The sequence below is a fragment of the Populus alba genome, chromosome 6, assembly GCF_005239225.2.
Source record: "Populus alba chromosome 6, ASM523922v2, whole genome shotgun sequence".
NCBI lineage: Eukaryota > Viridiplantae > Streptophyta > Magnoliopsida > Malpighiales > Salicaceae > Populus > Populus alba.
The window spans coordinates 7255297-7274185 of record NC_133289.1 but is presented as its reverse complement, the minus strand read 5'-3'; the positions used below and the strand labels follow the sequence as shown (position 1 = coordinate 7274185).

The window sequence follows — 18889 nt, the reverse complement described above, 5'->3', positions numbered from 1 at the left end:
TGATGTTCCGGGGTTTGATTGTCTCTTATCTTCATGTGTTTTGTAGATCTAGAGATTTTTTGTCAAATTTTAAAACTTGAGTGGGGTCTCATTTAATGAGCTATGGTTTGAGATTGCTGTGGAAAGACAAAATTCAAAGAAATAGAACCAAATTGTAAAGTAATGGAAATATGCATGATCAATCTTAAAATTTTTGCAAAAAAACTTGAGCGGGGTTTTTCTTAATTTCTTTGACTGACCAATGGCAATTCAAGAATTTAAGCCTGTCAGGACTCAGCTTTAGTTAAAATTAAAGCAAAATAGTCATTATAAGAGGGAAAGTTTAATAGGTATATTTGGAAGTGTAATTTTAATTAGTTTTTTATTTATAAATGTATTAAAATAATATATATTTTTTTTAATTTTAAAAAATTATTTTTAGAATTAGCGCATTAAAATTTTTTAAAAACACTAAAAAAATTAATTTGAAATAAAAAATAAAAAAAATAAATTTTTTTAAAATAATTTTAAAACGCCAAAAAAAAAAAAACAGTGCAATAAATATTATTGATAAACGTGAATAATCCATTCGATGCTTACAACTGAGCTGCTCTTTCGAATCTCAGTTTTAATTTGACTCTCGACCACACCCACTAGCAACAAGTCACAAACAAACAAGGCAAACACCTTACTTTCTTTTCTTTTTCTCAATTTTACCAGCCTCGCCTTCTCCCCTATGCTAAAAAAAAAATCTCATAATTTTTAAGTTCCAAGGCATTAAAAACAAGAATTCACAAATGATGGTATGCCGACCAGTGATCAGCCACAATCAGCACTTTGGAAGATCTGACGGTGGTGGTGGTATTTTTTGATTCGGTTGGGGCCCATCCAAGACTACCCATGCCATTCGTAGCCCCCAGCTAGTGTGCACATCAAGATGGCAGTGCATGAACCACACCCCTGATCACAAGTTTACACAAAATCAATATTGTCGTCGATCAAGAATTTTAAAGATTCAAGTTAAGTAATTCTCAAAAAAATAAAATAAAATACAAGAATTATGCTACATTAATTAGCATAACGCACCTGGATTGTCCGCTAGGAAGCGAATAGCGATCCAGCCACCAGCCGGAACTCCCGCCGTGTTCCTTTCCATGGGGTCGACCAGATTAAAATTGGAAGGATCTTTGTTGGGATCGTAGTTGCCAAAACCTTGTCCAACCACAAAGAAATTAAAGCCATGCAGATGGAGTGGGTGACTTTCGGCACCGAGGATGCTTGTGCCCTGCATTACCAGCTCCACGCTCGTGTTGAATGTTAACACCACTGCTTTTGTGCCATTGCTGACCATAGTATTATTTGGTGGAGTCCCCGTATAATTGAATGGTGTTGTTGGGTTCTGAGGAAAATCGGAGGTGAAGACACCATTTGACTGTCCGAAGAAGTAGGATTGCAGAAGAGCTACAGAGGGTAATACAAATGAAACATTGTTAACCGAAGCAGCAAATTTCGTATTATTACTTGGTCCCTGACAGGTTGTATTTTTAGGGCACGGGTTAGTCCCAAGTCCCACAGTGAAGAAGAATTTCCTGTCCACTGTTTGTGGCACATTAGCTGGAAATTTAGCGTTGGCTAAGCTACGGAATTTCTTGGTGAAATTCGCAACAAAGCCAGTAGCATTGAATGGTGGCAGAGTTGGCTTGAGTGTAGGAAGCTTTTTCAAGTGATTGTTACTAGATGGATGCTTATAAACCAGGACACCAGCAGTGGTAGAGTTGTCAAAGGTCCCCACGCCTGAGAAATAAGGACCGGCAAACATGTAAAAGGTTGCATTAGGGAGATGTGGCTTGGTTTTGAGTAGAACATTTGTAGTTTGGCCTGGACTGATGAGGAGCGTGTCAGCCTCAAAAGGCTTGACATAAACAGCATCAGCTTCAACGACGGTGAGAGTGTGGTTCGCAATGCTGAAAAAGAGCTCGTCGTTGAGTGCAGCGTTGATTAGTCGGAGAAGGTAGGTTTTTCCCGGCTTTACCTTCAGTTTGTATGTATCTGCGCGAAGGCCACGTTGATAATTATTTTAGATATCTCAAAATTCAATTTCTTTGAAAATTCAGTTTTTATTTTGTTTTTAATAAAATCCCGATCACACCTTAAAAAAGAAAATGACATCCGTATTATGATTTACGTAGATTATGAATGCCGTTTCTAGCATGGTTGAATGCTACACTCCATCCAACAGATATCTTAATTTGCCCATTGACGATAGTATTGCAACTAATCCAGATTAAAGATAATAATTCTAATTATTAACTATATTCATTAATGTTAATTATGTTCTGTTTATTAGATTAAAAAAAAAGAAAACTATATGGTGCATGCGTAACATGCCCTTAATTCTGACCTTTCTCTTGCAACTTTACACTATTGCATGTTGTAGGTGGTAATATCAACCGCATTTCTCCCTTGCAAAATCTTAAAAAAAACCGGAAATGGCCGGCGCAGTCACTACTTATCATCATCAAGTGATATTTTACCTTTAGCAGAACAATTGTATAAAGGCCCTGGAAGGCCATTGATGGTGTACGCATCTGAAACATTTGGACCTGCCCCGGTCTGAAGAGCCTGGGCAATTACAGCTTCTGGGTCTACATTAAACCATTCTCCTGTAATCCCAAATTCATTAGAGATCTATTCTCTGTTGCATAGCTTAAAATTCAGGGAGAGAAAAAGAATAATACATTGATATGCTAATTAATTAATTAGTTACCAAAAAGAACGGGGATTTCCTTGTAGGGTTTCTTAAATGGGTAGGACTCGTTGAGCTTTGGTAGAATAATAATGGGTCCATAGAGTGATGATCTTAGCCATGAAATGTGAGCATGCCACAAGAGTGTTCCTCTCTGCCCAGTGATGGTGAAATTGTACGTATATGCCTGGCCAGTTTGTATGGGACATTGTGTTACGTAAGCTGGACCATCTGCCCATCCGCTTGTTAGCTGCCTTACTCCATGCCTGTTCCCTCATTCACAATAATCATATTAAAGATAATGCCTCGGCCGTAATTTCCAATACCTCGAAGCCACATAGATATATATAATGCAATAACTTATAAATTGATTGAACTGTATGGTAGACTATACATATTCATACCAGTGAATGGTAATATTTTCAGCAACATGATTGACCACCTTAACTAGAACTTGATCACCTTCCCTTGCTACCAGGCGAGGACCTGGGAACTTTCCATTTACTGTCACCAGGCTCCTTGTGTGGCATAATCTCGTAAAATTCTTGTGTGTGATCTTTTATTAATCATATCAGGAAAAATAAATGAAACAAATTAGAATAGGGGGAGAGAATTGGCCAAAAAAACTTTGAAACCGAAGTGTTAAAGATTTATGTACATTGAACGTGTACTGCCTTGTTATGGCCCCTGCAAAGTCCGGCACTAAAGAGAAAATGAAAAAACACAAGAGCTGCAGAGCTGCCATTGAAGGCAATACTGTAGGACGCGGAGAGTTGCCCATTTCGGACCTTTCTCTGCTTTCTCTTGAAATATGTCTCTCACACACTGTTTGGTACGGAAGAAATTGGAGGAGGAGGAAGCTAGCCAACGGGTGAAGAATGTATGGAGATACCAATTGACACGTATTATATAGATATAGAGAAAGAGATTAGGTGATGCGAGGGAAGGAAGATTAATTAAGGAGCTTCATTGATCACTTCAGGTGATAGTTGAGGTGGTCACACTTGTCTCCTATGCTTTGCTTTTCTTGGTTGAGCTGAATTTTAGAGTGTTCATAAAGTAAGATTTTTCATTAACTATCTATTTAAATCCTGATTACCAGAATAACCTTTCCTTATTGCATCGTTCTAATCACATGAAGTAGACTACTGCAACAACAAAATAAACCATTAATAAATTTAACAGAAAGAATTAACCTTATGCTCTCTCTCAACAAGGTTCATGCCAATCCATAGATCGATGAGCAGAGTCGATATAAATCACATATATTTGTGCGTTTTATTTATTATCCAATGCCTCCCAGAGAATATATGAGTGTATAGTTTTATTGTTCGAAAGATGATTTTATTAAAAAAAAAATTGTAACAAATAAAAAAATTATTTAGAAATACCCGCCAGACCAACTTTCTTGATGTGAGGTAATAACTGTTGTGATTTTGTTAAAGAGAAACACTGCAAACTTGATGAAGCCAACATGAGTATGTATTGCAGTACGTTACTCTCTCTCTATCACACACGCACGCACGCACACACACACAAAGCTTACCTTAATTTGAATATCTTTGTTCTTGTCAGAGTATGAGTGCATAGTTTTGAGAATTTTACATTTTCCTTGTAATTTTTTATCGTAACTTCCACTTAAATTCAAGTATGAAAACGACGAGAGTAGAAAGCCAACTCCTAACTTGAAACCAACACCCCTTGTTCAAATGTTTAATTAAAAGATTGTATTTATTGCATTTCGAAGTTGCATAAAGGAACTCGTTAAAACTCTCAACTCAATAAAGAATCCAAAAACATGGATAATGTCTTGTAAAAATCTTATAAATTGCATGATTATTGATGCGATCCTTAATTATTAGGCCTTTAGCTTGTTTTAGGTTAAATTCCGCGATCAAATCTCAATCTATAAATGGCTGCTTTTCCCCCAAGCATGGAAATTATATGATAAGTACTTTTCACTTATAATTAATGATATATTACAAAGGTGATTAATTGGATAGAAACAACTTCGTACAGCAATGTTCCTAGAGTAAACATGTGAGTTTTCTTAGTCACTTTACCTTTTCAATTAATTTACCATACACTGCCTTCCATTGACTTCCTTCCATTCACCATAATTCAAGCGTTTATGGTGAGACTGTAGCTTTCTAGAGCAGCTGGTTAGTTGAAACCCTTGCAGGTACGAGCTAGCCACTTAGTCACTTCTCTTCACTTGATATTCTTGGGCCTTTCTCTACCTGTTCCCTCTTCTTTTTTTCTGTTTCTTTTTCCCGGAGAGAATACTCTACCTATCCTGTCTTTGAAACTAAGGAATATTATATTCATCATATATAATGACACGATGATTTTCATGTACGCAATTAATGATATATATATATATATATATATATATATATATAATATATATATATATATATATATATAGAATTAGGTTCACGTCCAGCATTTCCTAGTCAATATTATATAACTCAATTATCAGCATCATTATCTTGGGTCACCTGTGAACCCTCGTGTTTGATCAATGAGTTCAAGATCTAGCTAAAAGCAGAAGACCACAACCAAAACCATCGATCCGTACTTGGAATGTTTTGTAGGTGAAGTTGCTTTCTGGCAACTCTCTGGAGGAGAAGGATGTGTGAACTGAATGGAAAATGATGTCTGCCCTAGCTAGCTAGCTCGCTCTAATTAGGATTGGGTTTTGAATGGCTGAATTGTTTAAGGGTTTAAGATGTCATTTCATTACTCTTCGCGACAAAAGCAATCATACAAATTCAGATGACCCAAACCTGAGTTTGGGGGATGCATGTCATTCAGTGGTCTATAAACACATCCTATGTCATCATGCTGTGGGTCTACATTATTTTTTTAATCAAATATTTAAATCATTTAATGATTTTTTAAAAAATAATAATTAATAGCTTGGATTATATTCCCAACTAACTAAATAAGTTGAATTTATTTGAATCATGTGAAGAAAAGAAAAAGAAAAAGAAAAAGAGACACAATGATATCATATGGGAAAACATATATATATATATATATATATATATATATATATATATATATATATATAAGGATCAAAATTGAAGGAAAAAATAAATAATGTATTATCAACCTGGATTGAAGGGTAAAATTAAAAATAATAAAAATTTTTATAAAAAAATTAAGGGAAAAAAGTAGACATTATAAGAATAAAAATCAAATTGTAAACATCAATACATGATGACAAACTTGAACATGTAGAATCTTCAAACTAATTTTTTTTTTAGATAAAAAAGCATAAATATAAATCAAACGCATTCAATCAAATAAATCATGAATAATTGTGTAAATAAAAAAAAATTAACAATGAAAAAAAAGATAATTGAAAATATTATGATGCCAATATAAATCAAGATATTTAATATATCAACACGAATCATTTATCAGGTTGTGTTTAGTGGATTTATTTATAAAAATAAATTTACAATAGAAATCGATATATATAAAATTTATTGAATAAAATAAAAGAAAAAAAATTATTTAAGGTTACACATATTAAAAATATTGTAAAAAATAAATATTTTTATATATATATAAAAACAATTAAAAATGTACACACAGGGCATGTTATAGCTAGGCCTCACCATCTTAAAAAACGTGATGCCAGTGATGCCACAATATCATATGTAACTCGATAACTTTAAGCTAGTGAAAAACTATAATATCTGATACCATAATACCATTGTACTTTATTCTATTAATTAATAATTGGTGGTTTTGTGAGTTTTTATGGACTTAAACACAATTAAAAAAAAATTAAGAAATACATAATCCAAGAAATATTTAAGAAAGTAGTATAATTGAGAAAGTCGTAGATAATACCTCTAACTCATATGTGTCACATTTGATTCTTTTTAAAATGATATGCAAAAAGTTATATTAAGGAGTTACAAGAAAGTAGAGGGGGGGAATTGAAGACACATCAAAGCTTCAATGATGATACTATAAATACTATTAAATTTTTTTTGATGAAATGATTCTAACAATTTTTAAAAAGGTCATTAACAGAGATCAAAGTGGATCATATGAGTTGTACAAAAGTTGTGGCGTTCACTTGTTTTTGGCTAGCTCATATAACCTACTATGTTCATCGTTGGTACCTTCTATGATATTGTTAGATTTTAGATTTATCTCGTTAAAATCTTTTTGATAATACCAATAGTGTTGGTATTGAAATTTTGGTATGCTTCCAGGATCTTTTCTTTCTCTCTCTCTCTCTCTCTCTCTTTCTTTTAATTTGTGAAGAGAGAGGAGAGAGGAAAAAAAAAAAAAAAGATCCTAATGATACACTGAAACTTCAATGATAACATCATCAGTACCATTAGAAAAATCTCGATAAATTGAATCCAATGCATCAGGCAAGATCACCAACGATAACTAGAGTAAGCTTAAGTGAGCATTGACACTTTTTGACAGCTTGTGTGACCCATACCAATTCTTATTAGAAATCTTTTTCAGTATCATTGGATTTTTTTATTGAGGATTTTATGATGGTGCAGGTGATGTCATCATTAGAATTTTAGTGAGTATTTAAAGTTTTTCTTTTCTCTTTCCTCAATTTAATATTTTATTGGTCATTTTATAATTTAAAAGAATCACATATGATGCATAGACTCGTGAGTTGTAGATATTATTTGTAACTCTATCAATTATTTTATTTTTCTAAATGTTTTTTGTGTTATTTATTCATTTCTTTTTTAATTATGCTAAAGTAAAAAAAAAAAAATTCATAGTTTTCTGGTTAGATAGAAAAATAGGTAGCAACAAAAAAAAAAAGAGTTAATCCTTGTAGGAGTAATAATAATAATATTAACTATATAGAAGTAAAACGCGTCTCTCATATTTGGTAATTGTCACTAGCATCTCAGAGATTGAATTGTTTTTTAAACCACACAGCTGCATAAGATTTACATGCTGTGTCTCCACTATCGAAGTACCTTTGAGCTTAATCATCTTTCAGGTTGCTTGATTTTGAGTCACTAACATTTTTTTATTTGTTAATGATAACATCAGCGTCAGGATAACATTATATTTTTCTTCGGTTAAAGATTAAGACAATTTCTTTTTTCTTTCTTACAATTCACCACCATAGAAAGTTCCTTCCTTTCTAGCCAAGAAATTACTAAAACCAATCCTCTCACACTGTTCTTGGTGGAGTAATGCGAAATATCACCAAACGTCACTACTTCTGCACATATATTTATTACTGGCACAAGGTCATGTCATGTTTAGTGAACCTTCGCTCTTCATTTCCATAGCCTCCTCCGTTCCAAAACATCATAATGTTTTATAAATTATCTCTTTGAATGTTATCAAATAGTTTAAATTGTTGGGTTAAAATAATTTTTTGGTATAATATAAATTTTTTGATAAATAAGTAGTTACGAGTTCAAATTTTATTATTTTTTATTTATTTAATAAAAATTAAACATAATATAGCGTGAGTCTGTTTAAGTTTTAAACTTAAAGAATTTTTATTCGATGAAATGTGTTAAAGAATAATATAAACTATATTTTAAAATCTCATCTAAAAAATTAAGCTAGATTATTTGTGTTATAATTCATTTAAAAATCCTGAAATTAATTTTAAGCACCCCTGCTTACAAAAAGCAAAGAAAAAAGTTATTTGTGCTTTAAAGATTAAACAATCGATAAACAAACAAACAAAACATATTACACCAGCATATATATATATATATATATATATATATATATATATATATATAAACCCTTAATTACTCCTACAATTATATTGTTATATTTGAAAGAAAAGGGAAAAAGTAACGAATTGAACAATTAATCACCAATGACACTCTCAAAAGTAAGATCTAATAAATTATATAAGAAACCTGGCTAGCATTAACATAATACATTAACATTATATGACATGTGCTGTAAAGGACTTGGAGGCGAATTATATGTAAAGATGGTAAAAATAAAAAAAATAAAAATAAAAAGCTACATATCTAAAATGTAACTAGTTTTTAGATGTTCTAAATAAAAAGTTATTAAGTTATAAGAAAAATAACAATTACCTTATACATTCTATCTATTGTAAGGGTCATCGATCCAAGCTACAAGTAAAAAAAAAAAGTATAATTGCCACCTAGTTTTATAATAATTAAGGATTCTAATTAAATTTTAAAGATTTGGATAAAAGGTTAGTTATGTAATAAAAAATAATAATAATCACTTTATATATCCTATATAAGATAATAAAATAAGTTACATTGTTATTTATTTGGGATAATTGATTTTTTTTAAAAAAAAAAAAATTAAACTTCCCTCTTCACTTTATATATATCCCTTAATTAAAAAAAAAAACTATCCCCATTTTTATTTTTCACTCTTTCTCCACTCTCTTTTGGATTGCTTTTTCTCCTTCCAATCTTTTCTCTCTCTCTTTGAAGTCATTACCCTCCCATATCATCATTCTCTAATTAGAATGTATTTGACATTGCTACTAAAATGTTATTTGTTAAAATTTTATTTATTTTTATTTAGAATTAATTTTTTTATATTTTTTTTTATTATTTTAATGTATTAAGATAAAAAATTAATTTTAATAAATAAAAAATATATTATTTTTTTATGTATTTTTAAATAAAAAATATTTCAAAAAACAACTCCTAAAATATTAAGCATGCCCTAAAAAGGTGTGCCTGTTGATTTCTCTTATTCCTCTTCTCTACTCTTTGTAATTTCTTGATTGATTATGTAGTTAAAATTCTTTTCTCATTTTCTCATCTTCCTCTTTTATTTAAAAATTAATTGATGGTTATAATAATTGATTTCTTCCATAATAATGTGTTTATCTAATACTTGGTGATTCGACATTATTAGGATAGATTTTAAGAGCAAGTTTGATTATTGTTTTTTTGTTTAATTGATATTATGATCTAGGGTTTTATATATGTTATATGAATATATTTCGTTAACGCTTTTTTAAATATTATTTGTGTGCATTGAATTGCAAAAATATGTATTATATAGTTTTTGGTAATACATAGATTTATAAGTTACAGTGTAGAATACTAAGTTTAAGATGGTATTAATTACAATATTATTTAAATTGAAAAACAAATCACCATTAATCTTCTTGTAATCATCAGGAGAATTAGTTTAATAACTTAGTTCTCAAATTTTAAAGTATTTATAATTGCAAATTGAATATAGAGCATGGTGTTTAATTATTATTCTCTTATAGTTAGATATTTATTTTTACATTTCACGTATGATTATTTGTTATACTGATACTCTCTTTTAGGCTCTATTATTTATTTTTTAATTTAGCTTCCTACAAACATAATATAAACCTGTTGGAAAATCAAACATATCCCCAAATTTTTATAGCTTGAATTTAGAAAATTGCTATTTCTCTGTATTCATGATTTCATATATCATAACTTAGCCTAGTTCATTGGTAGGTGCTAGTTTCGTTACCCATGTTTCCCTACAATTATGAATTTCAAGGTGTTCATTAACATTCCTGTGAGCTCATTTTTATAAAAATTAGATTTAATCTATAAATAGATTACCTAGCTGTAACCAGATTAATATAAACAAATCTAGAAGAAGAAAATTTTAAGGGATTTTGTTTTCTTGGACAAAAAAAAAAAAACCGGTCTTGTCATGAAATACTTTTTAATAATATCATTAATTAAAACTGATCTAGGAAATAAATCATTAAATCTCCAGCCATGATTGTTTGCATAATTGGAGCATCAAATTAACTATGTAAAAGTTGTCACGACTTAACCAAATTAATTTAATAGAGTCAGAAATAATCTGGATGACTTATAGAAACATGTATTGACTTAAACAAAATCAGAATGATACATTTTATTGTTTTAATTTCAAGACAAAGACATCACGAAGCACTCCTAGTCAATCCAAGTTTAACGCAACAATTACAATATATGGTCACGGCACAATCACAATGCACAAACTGGTCAATCAACTTTCTTTCTTGTTTCCTTGCATTTATTCGCTTTCGAGCATAAATTAAATTTTTTTTAGATAATTAAGAATTGAATTAAAAGAAAAGTGCTCCTCATGTGAGATGACAATTCTGGGTTCTTATACAGTAGGAATCAAAGTTAAAAACAAGTAGAGCATATGAAACAATCACCAGCGTGTAGGAGTACTCGCCGCATTATAACGGCACGTGTAGTGTCCTCCAACCTCTACAAGCAGTTTTTTATTTTTGGGTAACCCGAGTGTGAACATCCTGCAAGTCCAATAAACATGTAAGGCACTGCGGGGATGATAGATATTTATAAATGGAGCTTGAACCTTGATATTAAAAAAAGGAAAAAATCCCTTCAACCACTAAGCCATAACTCCATATGTTAAAAGCAGTTTTCTTGGGGCATATGGACGTGTCTTGATGGCATCTTCCAACCTCCCAGGCAATGTGTGGCAAATGTTTATCCACGTGGTGGCGTTGGCGACAGGTTTTCCTTTTATTCCTTTTCTTCTTCTGTTTTCTCTTTCTCCTCCCCTTAAATTCTATAGTTTTTGTTTTTTTTTTGTTTTCTTCCTTTAAGTGATTGATTTTTTTTATTTGCCAATTATAATCCATTGAGCTTCGATCTCTCCAAAAACAAACAAATCTTTTTTATACCCTCGAAAATCTTACACTGTGTGAATCCATAGTACTAATATGTCTATGTTTATGGAACTTGAAATAATAAATTGCGTAGCATAATTAATTTTAAAAACCTACTAGAGAGTAAATCACAAGTACTTACAACATATACTAAAACATCAAACAAAGGTTATTTTCTAAGCTTCATTCTCGAATCTTTTTTTTTTTTTTAATTACAGCTTTTTATACCTAAATTAATTACTAGTTTATTAAAGTTTGTTAAGGAAAAAAAATAACAATGGAGGGTTAAAGTCTAAAACAAGGAGAATTTTCATTGTCAATGTCAAATTTGCTAGAAAACGTTAACAGTCCACTTACTTTTGATTTTTTTACTTTATAGTTTATTTATTTTTTTATAATTTTAATTTTGATCTAATTTTTTTTTAACATTTTAATTTTCGAGTTTGAGAGGAGAAAGAGAAAGTCACTTGATAATAATAAACAAAAAAAAAATTGGTGAATTACTACTTTTCAACAATGCAACTTATCTTTCTTAGTGTCAATATGCTACATTTCATAAACTTGCTTGAAAAGGTAGATTAGGTTTCATTTATATTTGCTTGAAAAAGTTATTAAACTCGGTAGAGTCTATGATAGGGATCGTGGGTTTACTTAGTTAACTTGAGTTAATTCAATTTTTTTAAAAAATATATCATCTTGAGATTATTTTTAAAAGCTAAATCATGTTTTTACTAGTCATTCAAGTTATTTTAAGACAAGTCAGGTTGTTTTTTTAAAATATATCATCTTGAGATTATTTTTAAAAACTAAATCATGTTTTTACTAATCATTTAAGTTATTTTTAGACAAGTTAGGTTGATTGTGTCGCATCAAAACAATTCTTAAATGATTTGATTTGAAACTCGAGTTAGACAAGAAGTTAGGTTAAGAGATTTTAAAAATAATTCGCTCATTGAATTTAATGATATTGTTAAAAAAAAAAAAAAAAAAGTTCCTCTAATATTACTATTTTACTTTTAAATTGTTTTTCATACAACCCCCATCATATTGTGCGCTGCTTATCTGAATAACCTCTATTTGTGAAAATTGGCCCAAAACTTATTTCTAAGACAAAAAAAAAAAAAAAAAAAAGTTATTCCCGTATAGTTATTTGTATAAGTACTTTATAGAATGGGAGCAGTCCACCGGGGAGTATTTGATAATTTCTAGTTGAGAAGCAACGGAAAGAGGTGAAGGCCTGAAACCCAACAATGAGAAGTTAATTGGGTTAAGTCTAGACAAGACTGTTTCCTAAAGTTAATGAAGTGGGCTGTTTGCCTGAAGCCCAATATGAGAAATAAAAGATAGGCCCATTGCAGTGTCCATTTTCTGAATTTATTGTTGGACCAACAAAATATTCATTGTTTCAAAATATGGTTCCGCCCAACAAACCAACAGACCCAAGTATTTATTATACAGGCCCTGCAAAGAGTCCCACAAGGCATATTTAGTGTTCTTTTAATACACCCATATTTAGGGTTTTTATTACACCTTTTTGATTTCAACTTGACCGTGTTTTGCTGCGAGTTTGTATATATTTTTCTATTAAAAATTTATCAAGAACATAGTGTATTAATAAATAAATAATAAGTCATGAATGGTAAATAAAGATGAAAAAAGATTCAAAAAAAATATAAATCAAGATATTTGACCTTGCAATACAAGCATTTAACTCTATTGTATTTAATGATTTTATTTACCGAAATAAAATTTTTATTTAATCAAACGATAATAGAAATATACACACATGAAATTAATTGAATAGAATAAAAAGACAAAAAATATCATGTAAGGTTATACATTTTACAAATATTATTAATATATATATATATATATATATATATATATTTATATTTTTTTTAAATAAAGTTCATTTATATAAAACATAAAAAATACTTATAGATAAATTAGAATAATCTCTTCAAAAATTAAAAGCATACAAAATAACTAAAAAAGCTAACAACCATTTATAAGAGGCTAAAAAAAAAGAGAAGGGGAATTAATTTAAAAATAAATTAAAAAAATATTTTGAAAAAAAATACATTTTTAAAAAAACATCAATTAAAAAAAATAAAAAAAATAAAAAGATCAGACATTATTGAACCTAACAAGCTACGACCCTTTTTTTTTTTTTTAATTGCAAACAGGAAGGATGACATGCGGTCCACCCCATATTATTATTATTATTTTAAAAATTAATTAGATAATATTTTATTTGATTTTGTTTAGATTCTAGCTGCTATGGTGATTGAAAAATCAGGATTGAAACTTTTTTTTTATCTAAAAATTTATTTTTAACCCAAAACAACTAGAAAACACCATAAATGCATTGATAAACTTATTGATGACCAAAAAAATATCTTAAAACTCAAAATCAATCCAAAATAAAAAAAATCTTCTTAAGTTTATATTTATTTTTTTAGGTAATTTTTAGATAAAAAGATACACAAGTTAAACTTTCCACGTCAAATAAAATCATATAACCATACGAGAATAATATTTCTTCAGTGCCCTTTAGTATTTGACTTAATTATTATTAGATAGCTTTTAATTATTATTTCAATATAAAAAAAATTGTGAAAATAAATACAGAAATATGTTTGTTTCGTAACAAAACGTTATACTCGACTCTCGTGTTATTGTTAGGCAACTCTCCTAGGTGTTGTTAGGTACACCGTCTGTGACTTGGATCGAACTACTCCATTCATCTCCACACGTGAAAATCAGAGACTAGTAGGACCCAACGTAGTCATACGTGTCAGCCAATCACAGACCAGCTGGTCCCACCTGATAAAGGGTTGACTTTTGGAGAAAACATCGAGGCAAATTATGTCAGCAAACCCCGCGCCCAGACCGCACCTCCCTTTTGAAACCAAGCAAACCTAAGCCCATTCTGACAGTCAACCACAGATTGTCGTTATGTGTGGCGTTTTTAGGAATCTTAAAAGTCAAAGCCAGATGCAGACGTAACTTCCCTGACTTTGAAGCAACCGCACAAAAGGATAAATCTCTACCATATATACTTCAGTATTGCCCGCCATGGTGGTTGTATTTGTATCATTGAGATTATCGAGTAGGTATTTGCTCAATTATGAGAACAACATTTTGGGTCTCTTTCTGCTAATGCTTATCAACTATGCGTCTATGCATCATTGACTCAATTTGATAACATATTTCCCCCTTTTTTTTCTTTCTAAATTCAGTTAAATGTAATATGAAATGCATTTATGCATTTATATATATAACATTTAGATTATACCAAGGGATATTAGTCTTTTAATAAGAAAACTCTTAAATAATACTTCGCTTTACCCAAATATAAGACACACTAAAAACAAAAAACTTCTGCTTATTGAATTAAAAATTAAATACATTGTCCTCATACTAAGAGACATCATACAGTTTTTAACCTGAAAGAATTGACGGTACAACATCCTTTTTAACTTTACCTACAAAAAACTTCCAGTGGCAATCAAAACAAGATGTTTTACTACTATTTCTTAAGGTGAAGGCTTTTTTATTTTTCATATAGTATGGCCAGACTAATTTTTCATGTGTGATCCAACCAAAAACCATTTTATATGTAGAAAAATCATTAATAATCTACATAAAAACTCTTTTCATTTAAAAATTTTGTTTTCTTGAGACATTATACATCAAAGTCCTAGATAATTACAACTAATTCAACTCATCAATCAACAGTCGAAAAAAAAAAAAAAATTCCTACCTATACTATAATGACCAAGTATGACAATAAATAATAATATAAACCCCAACCTCATACATATTCCTGATGACAAGTTATAAACCATGAGTATCATTGGCCAATAAGAATAGGGTGTAGCAAATAACCAAAATAGATTGAACCCATCTATACATAACCCAAGATGTATGTTTCGTGGTTCTATTGAAAATTGAGAATGTACTATATTAAACAACTCTCAAGCTTTATCATTGAAAGGGTGCACTATGACTCCATCCACAATGTCATATGAGTAATGCAATGTCATATGCTCAGCAGTCTTTGGAAACATGAATAACCTTTACAACCTATAAATAATCAGGAAGTATCTTAATTTTAAATATGTGAAGTGTCCTTTCCCTACCAATGTTTGATTTATACCAATCATATATGCCCATAGATTTTACACTCGATAACATTTGTATTTTCACATTAGTACAACATGCAAAAGTTTGGATATATATCAATTTTTTAGTATCTCAAGCCAAGAACATCATAGAAGTTCTCTTTCAGCTTATTCTCTTTAGATAAAATGATTTTTGTTCATTCAATGATTTTGTCATAACTAGCCTCATATGAGCCTATGATATAATTTAATGGTGAACACCTGTGCAAGAGATGATAATTTATTATGATTTGTGCGTCCATCTTATAATAGTTCGTCAAGATCTTTCAAAAGTTCAAATAACATAGTTGTTTCTGCATTTAGTTCTTCATCTACAATTGAACATTTACCTGCACAACCCTGATTCATTTCTATAAGGATTATTATTATCATCTACAACTCCATGCACTTTGCTAAAACTAGAAGTTGAGCCAACTATCTCTTTTACCATGGTTTCATAAGGAACATATGGTTCCCCATGTGCAAATTAACACATATTTTTTTTATAAATATTTTTTTTGTAGAAAATACATTGTAACAACACCTGGATTGATAAATTTTTTTTTTACACATCTTTCATGAATATTTAATACTGACTTTACTAATATTCTTCATATTAGATAGTTCATATTTAATAAAATCCTCAAATTCATTACAATAATCCATCCTACACAGCTTTTCAGGTGAAACTCGATATATCCAAGAATGATCATCCATTACTTATATGAAACCTATATAGAATATTGATGAAAACATGTATTAATTAATTACGTGAACTAAAAAATTATCAGTACCCAACTAACTAGCTATTATTAGTTCAAGCTTATTCAAACTATTTTAATACCTTTTAATCATTATCAATTTTCACCAAAAATTTAAATTTCTATAAAATTAGTGAAATTTTCAAATTAACAATAGAATTGATAAAACGTGAAACATACCTATTAAAAAACTCATTATTTTTTTTTATTACAACTCACTTAAGTTACAAAATCAAACCCAATTTCATTAAATGACAAACAAATATATTTTTTCAAAATCTTAAACAAACCTTAAAATGTACAAATAATACATTCGTAGAACATATTTCTCTAGAAAAAAATCTATAAAAACAAATAAACACACAAACAAACAACATATACTACACAAAAATACCAAAAAGTTAACATAAAAAAGGGTTGAAACAAAAAAATAAATAGGCTTGCTTACTTAATATGGTGAATCTTCAGAAGAAATTGAACCAAGATAGGGATACTGTCAAATTGAGTGTTGGGATGACCGAATTTGTGATGATGGGAACTAGATTTGTGACAAAATAGGAGTGGGGTGGGGAAGGGTGTTGTTTTTTGCAAAAAGAAAATGGAAAAAGAAAAATAAATGGGAGAGGTGTAGAATGGGTTATACATTTAATATTATCAACGGGTTCACTGATAAAAATTAGTAACGGTAAATTATCATCTGTAAGTCCGTCATAAATATTGAAATGTCAGATTTGTCAAAGAAATTGACGAGGGAAAAACTATCTATTTTTTTCATTGAATTCTATTTATAGTTTCCTCAGTAATTACGGATGGTTATCAATAGAAACAATAATGCTATTTTACATTGGTAAATATCATTATAATTTATTGATAATTTTTTTTTTATAGGTGTTTCTGTTGATATTTTTCAAATCTATGACAGTGAAGGAATTGATTTGGGAATATCATTTTTGTCAGGCCACTTTTAATTCTGAAAGTAATAAAATACAAACATATTTGACTCTCGAAACCTTATTTGTAACCTTTTATCTTCACTTTTTAGAGGTTGTAGCAACAACTACTTTAAACTATTTGTTTACCCTACCACTATCAAATTACGCCTCACTGCAATAACGCACGCACATGCCGAAAAATCACCGTTATTTGTCAAAAAATTGCGTCTTCAAATATAAAAACATTTCTGCCATAAACGCACGCTTCCCTACTCATAATTAACCATAACATTTAAATGACAAAATTGAGTGAAGAAGTGATGTCACTAGCTATATCACCACCCCCAGAAGCTCAACAAAATCATGGAGATAACTTGCAAATTTTGTCCTAAATTGAGAGACTTTGCAACCCTAGACTTTGAAGCTGTGTCATATGTAAATGTTTTCTGATCGATTAAAAAGCTGTCATCCTCGAATCTTCTTGTTAAATTTGGTTTGATTTCTATTTGGACAATAAGAGTGTATATGTCCATGACAAACATCGGATAGTTTGTCTTGGCAAAGTTTGGTTCTCTATCAGGATTGGTACTCACAGAAGTTCGTTTCTCTACTGAAACACAGGCTAGCTAGTTTCAATAGTTGGATCTTTTTAGGGCTTCCAGAAAATTGATATAATTCCAACTTATTTTCTATTTTTCCTAATTTACTAAACATTTATTGTTTAGAAAGTAAAAAAAAAAACTTTCCACTTCCAAAAAATCTTCAAATTATATTGTTAAATGGACTGAATTTACATTAGCATCTTTAAAACATTTCATTAGACAACATCAAAATAGGAATAGTCAGTACTAACGATCAAATCAAACAAAGAGATAATAATTATCTAAAACATGATAGTTTAAGGATAGAATTTATCAATGATAATAGAAGCCTCAATCTTAGTAGTTCATAGGAAGAAAAAAAAAACATTAAACTGCATGTGGTGTGTTTTTTTCCTTACAAACATATATAGCAATTTCAGGTGAACCATTTCTCCACTATCAAAAGATAATTTGGGCGCATGCATGAATTGGCAATAATTAACTTGATCTACTAATGTTATCCAACCAATAATGTATGCTCAACTGCCATTAAGGAATTTATGAGAGAATGATAGCAACACTTAATCAGAATAATTAATAACTTAGATAATTGAATTTAATTTGTTTATGGGAGATGTATACTTTTTATTGATTCTTTAGTGGTTGACTCTTGCTTTGGTTGAACTGGGGTCATGGGTCAGGTAGCTTAGGCCCCCCTCAAGTCACCTATGTCATCAAAACTCCATAACAAGACAACGAAGACACTAAATGAAATTTCAGAGAAAACAAGTGTGCTAGCGATAAGTTGGAAAAAGAAAATTGTGAAGCTGTCTTATATAGAAGCTTGATCAATCGGCAACATATAATGGAAGGACACTACTCTTCAATCAACCACCTTTCCACAACAATTTTTACTTTCTCAAAAGCATCGTAAATTTTTTTTGCTTTGTTATAAATCTAGACGGTAGATGCTGCCGATTGCCTTGGTGTGCAAAGCAGCCTCGTAAAAAACAATGTGGTGGTGACCCAGTGCTGGAAATGTTACCTGTTTGACAGTTTTGGAATTTT

At 30.1% G+C, this 18889-nt stretch overlaps 1 protein-coding gene across 1 annotated transcript; it reads right to left on the bottom strand.

Annotated features, from left to right (window-relative positions):
- Positions 1 to 519: 519 nt before the first annotated feature.
- Positions 520 to 3613, bottom strand: LOC118053390 (laccase-2). The gene is made up of 6 exons (XM_035064638.2): positions 3384 to 3613; positions 3130 to 3281; positions 2747 to 2991; positions 2514 to 2642; positions 1066 to 2028; positions 520 to 939 (listed from the first exon to the last, which is right to left on the bottom strand). The coding sequence occupies exons 1-6, from the start codon at positions 3504 to 3506 to the stop codon at positions 809 to 811; spliced, it is 1743 nt and encodes a 580-aa protein (XP_034920529.1). The 5' UTR covers positions 3507 to 3613; the 3' UTR covers positions 520 to 808.
- Between the last annotated feature and the right edge of the window lie 15276 nt (positions 3614 to 18889).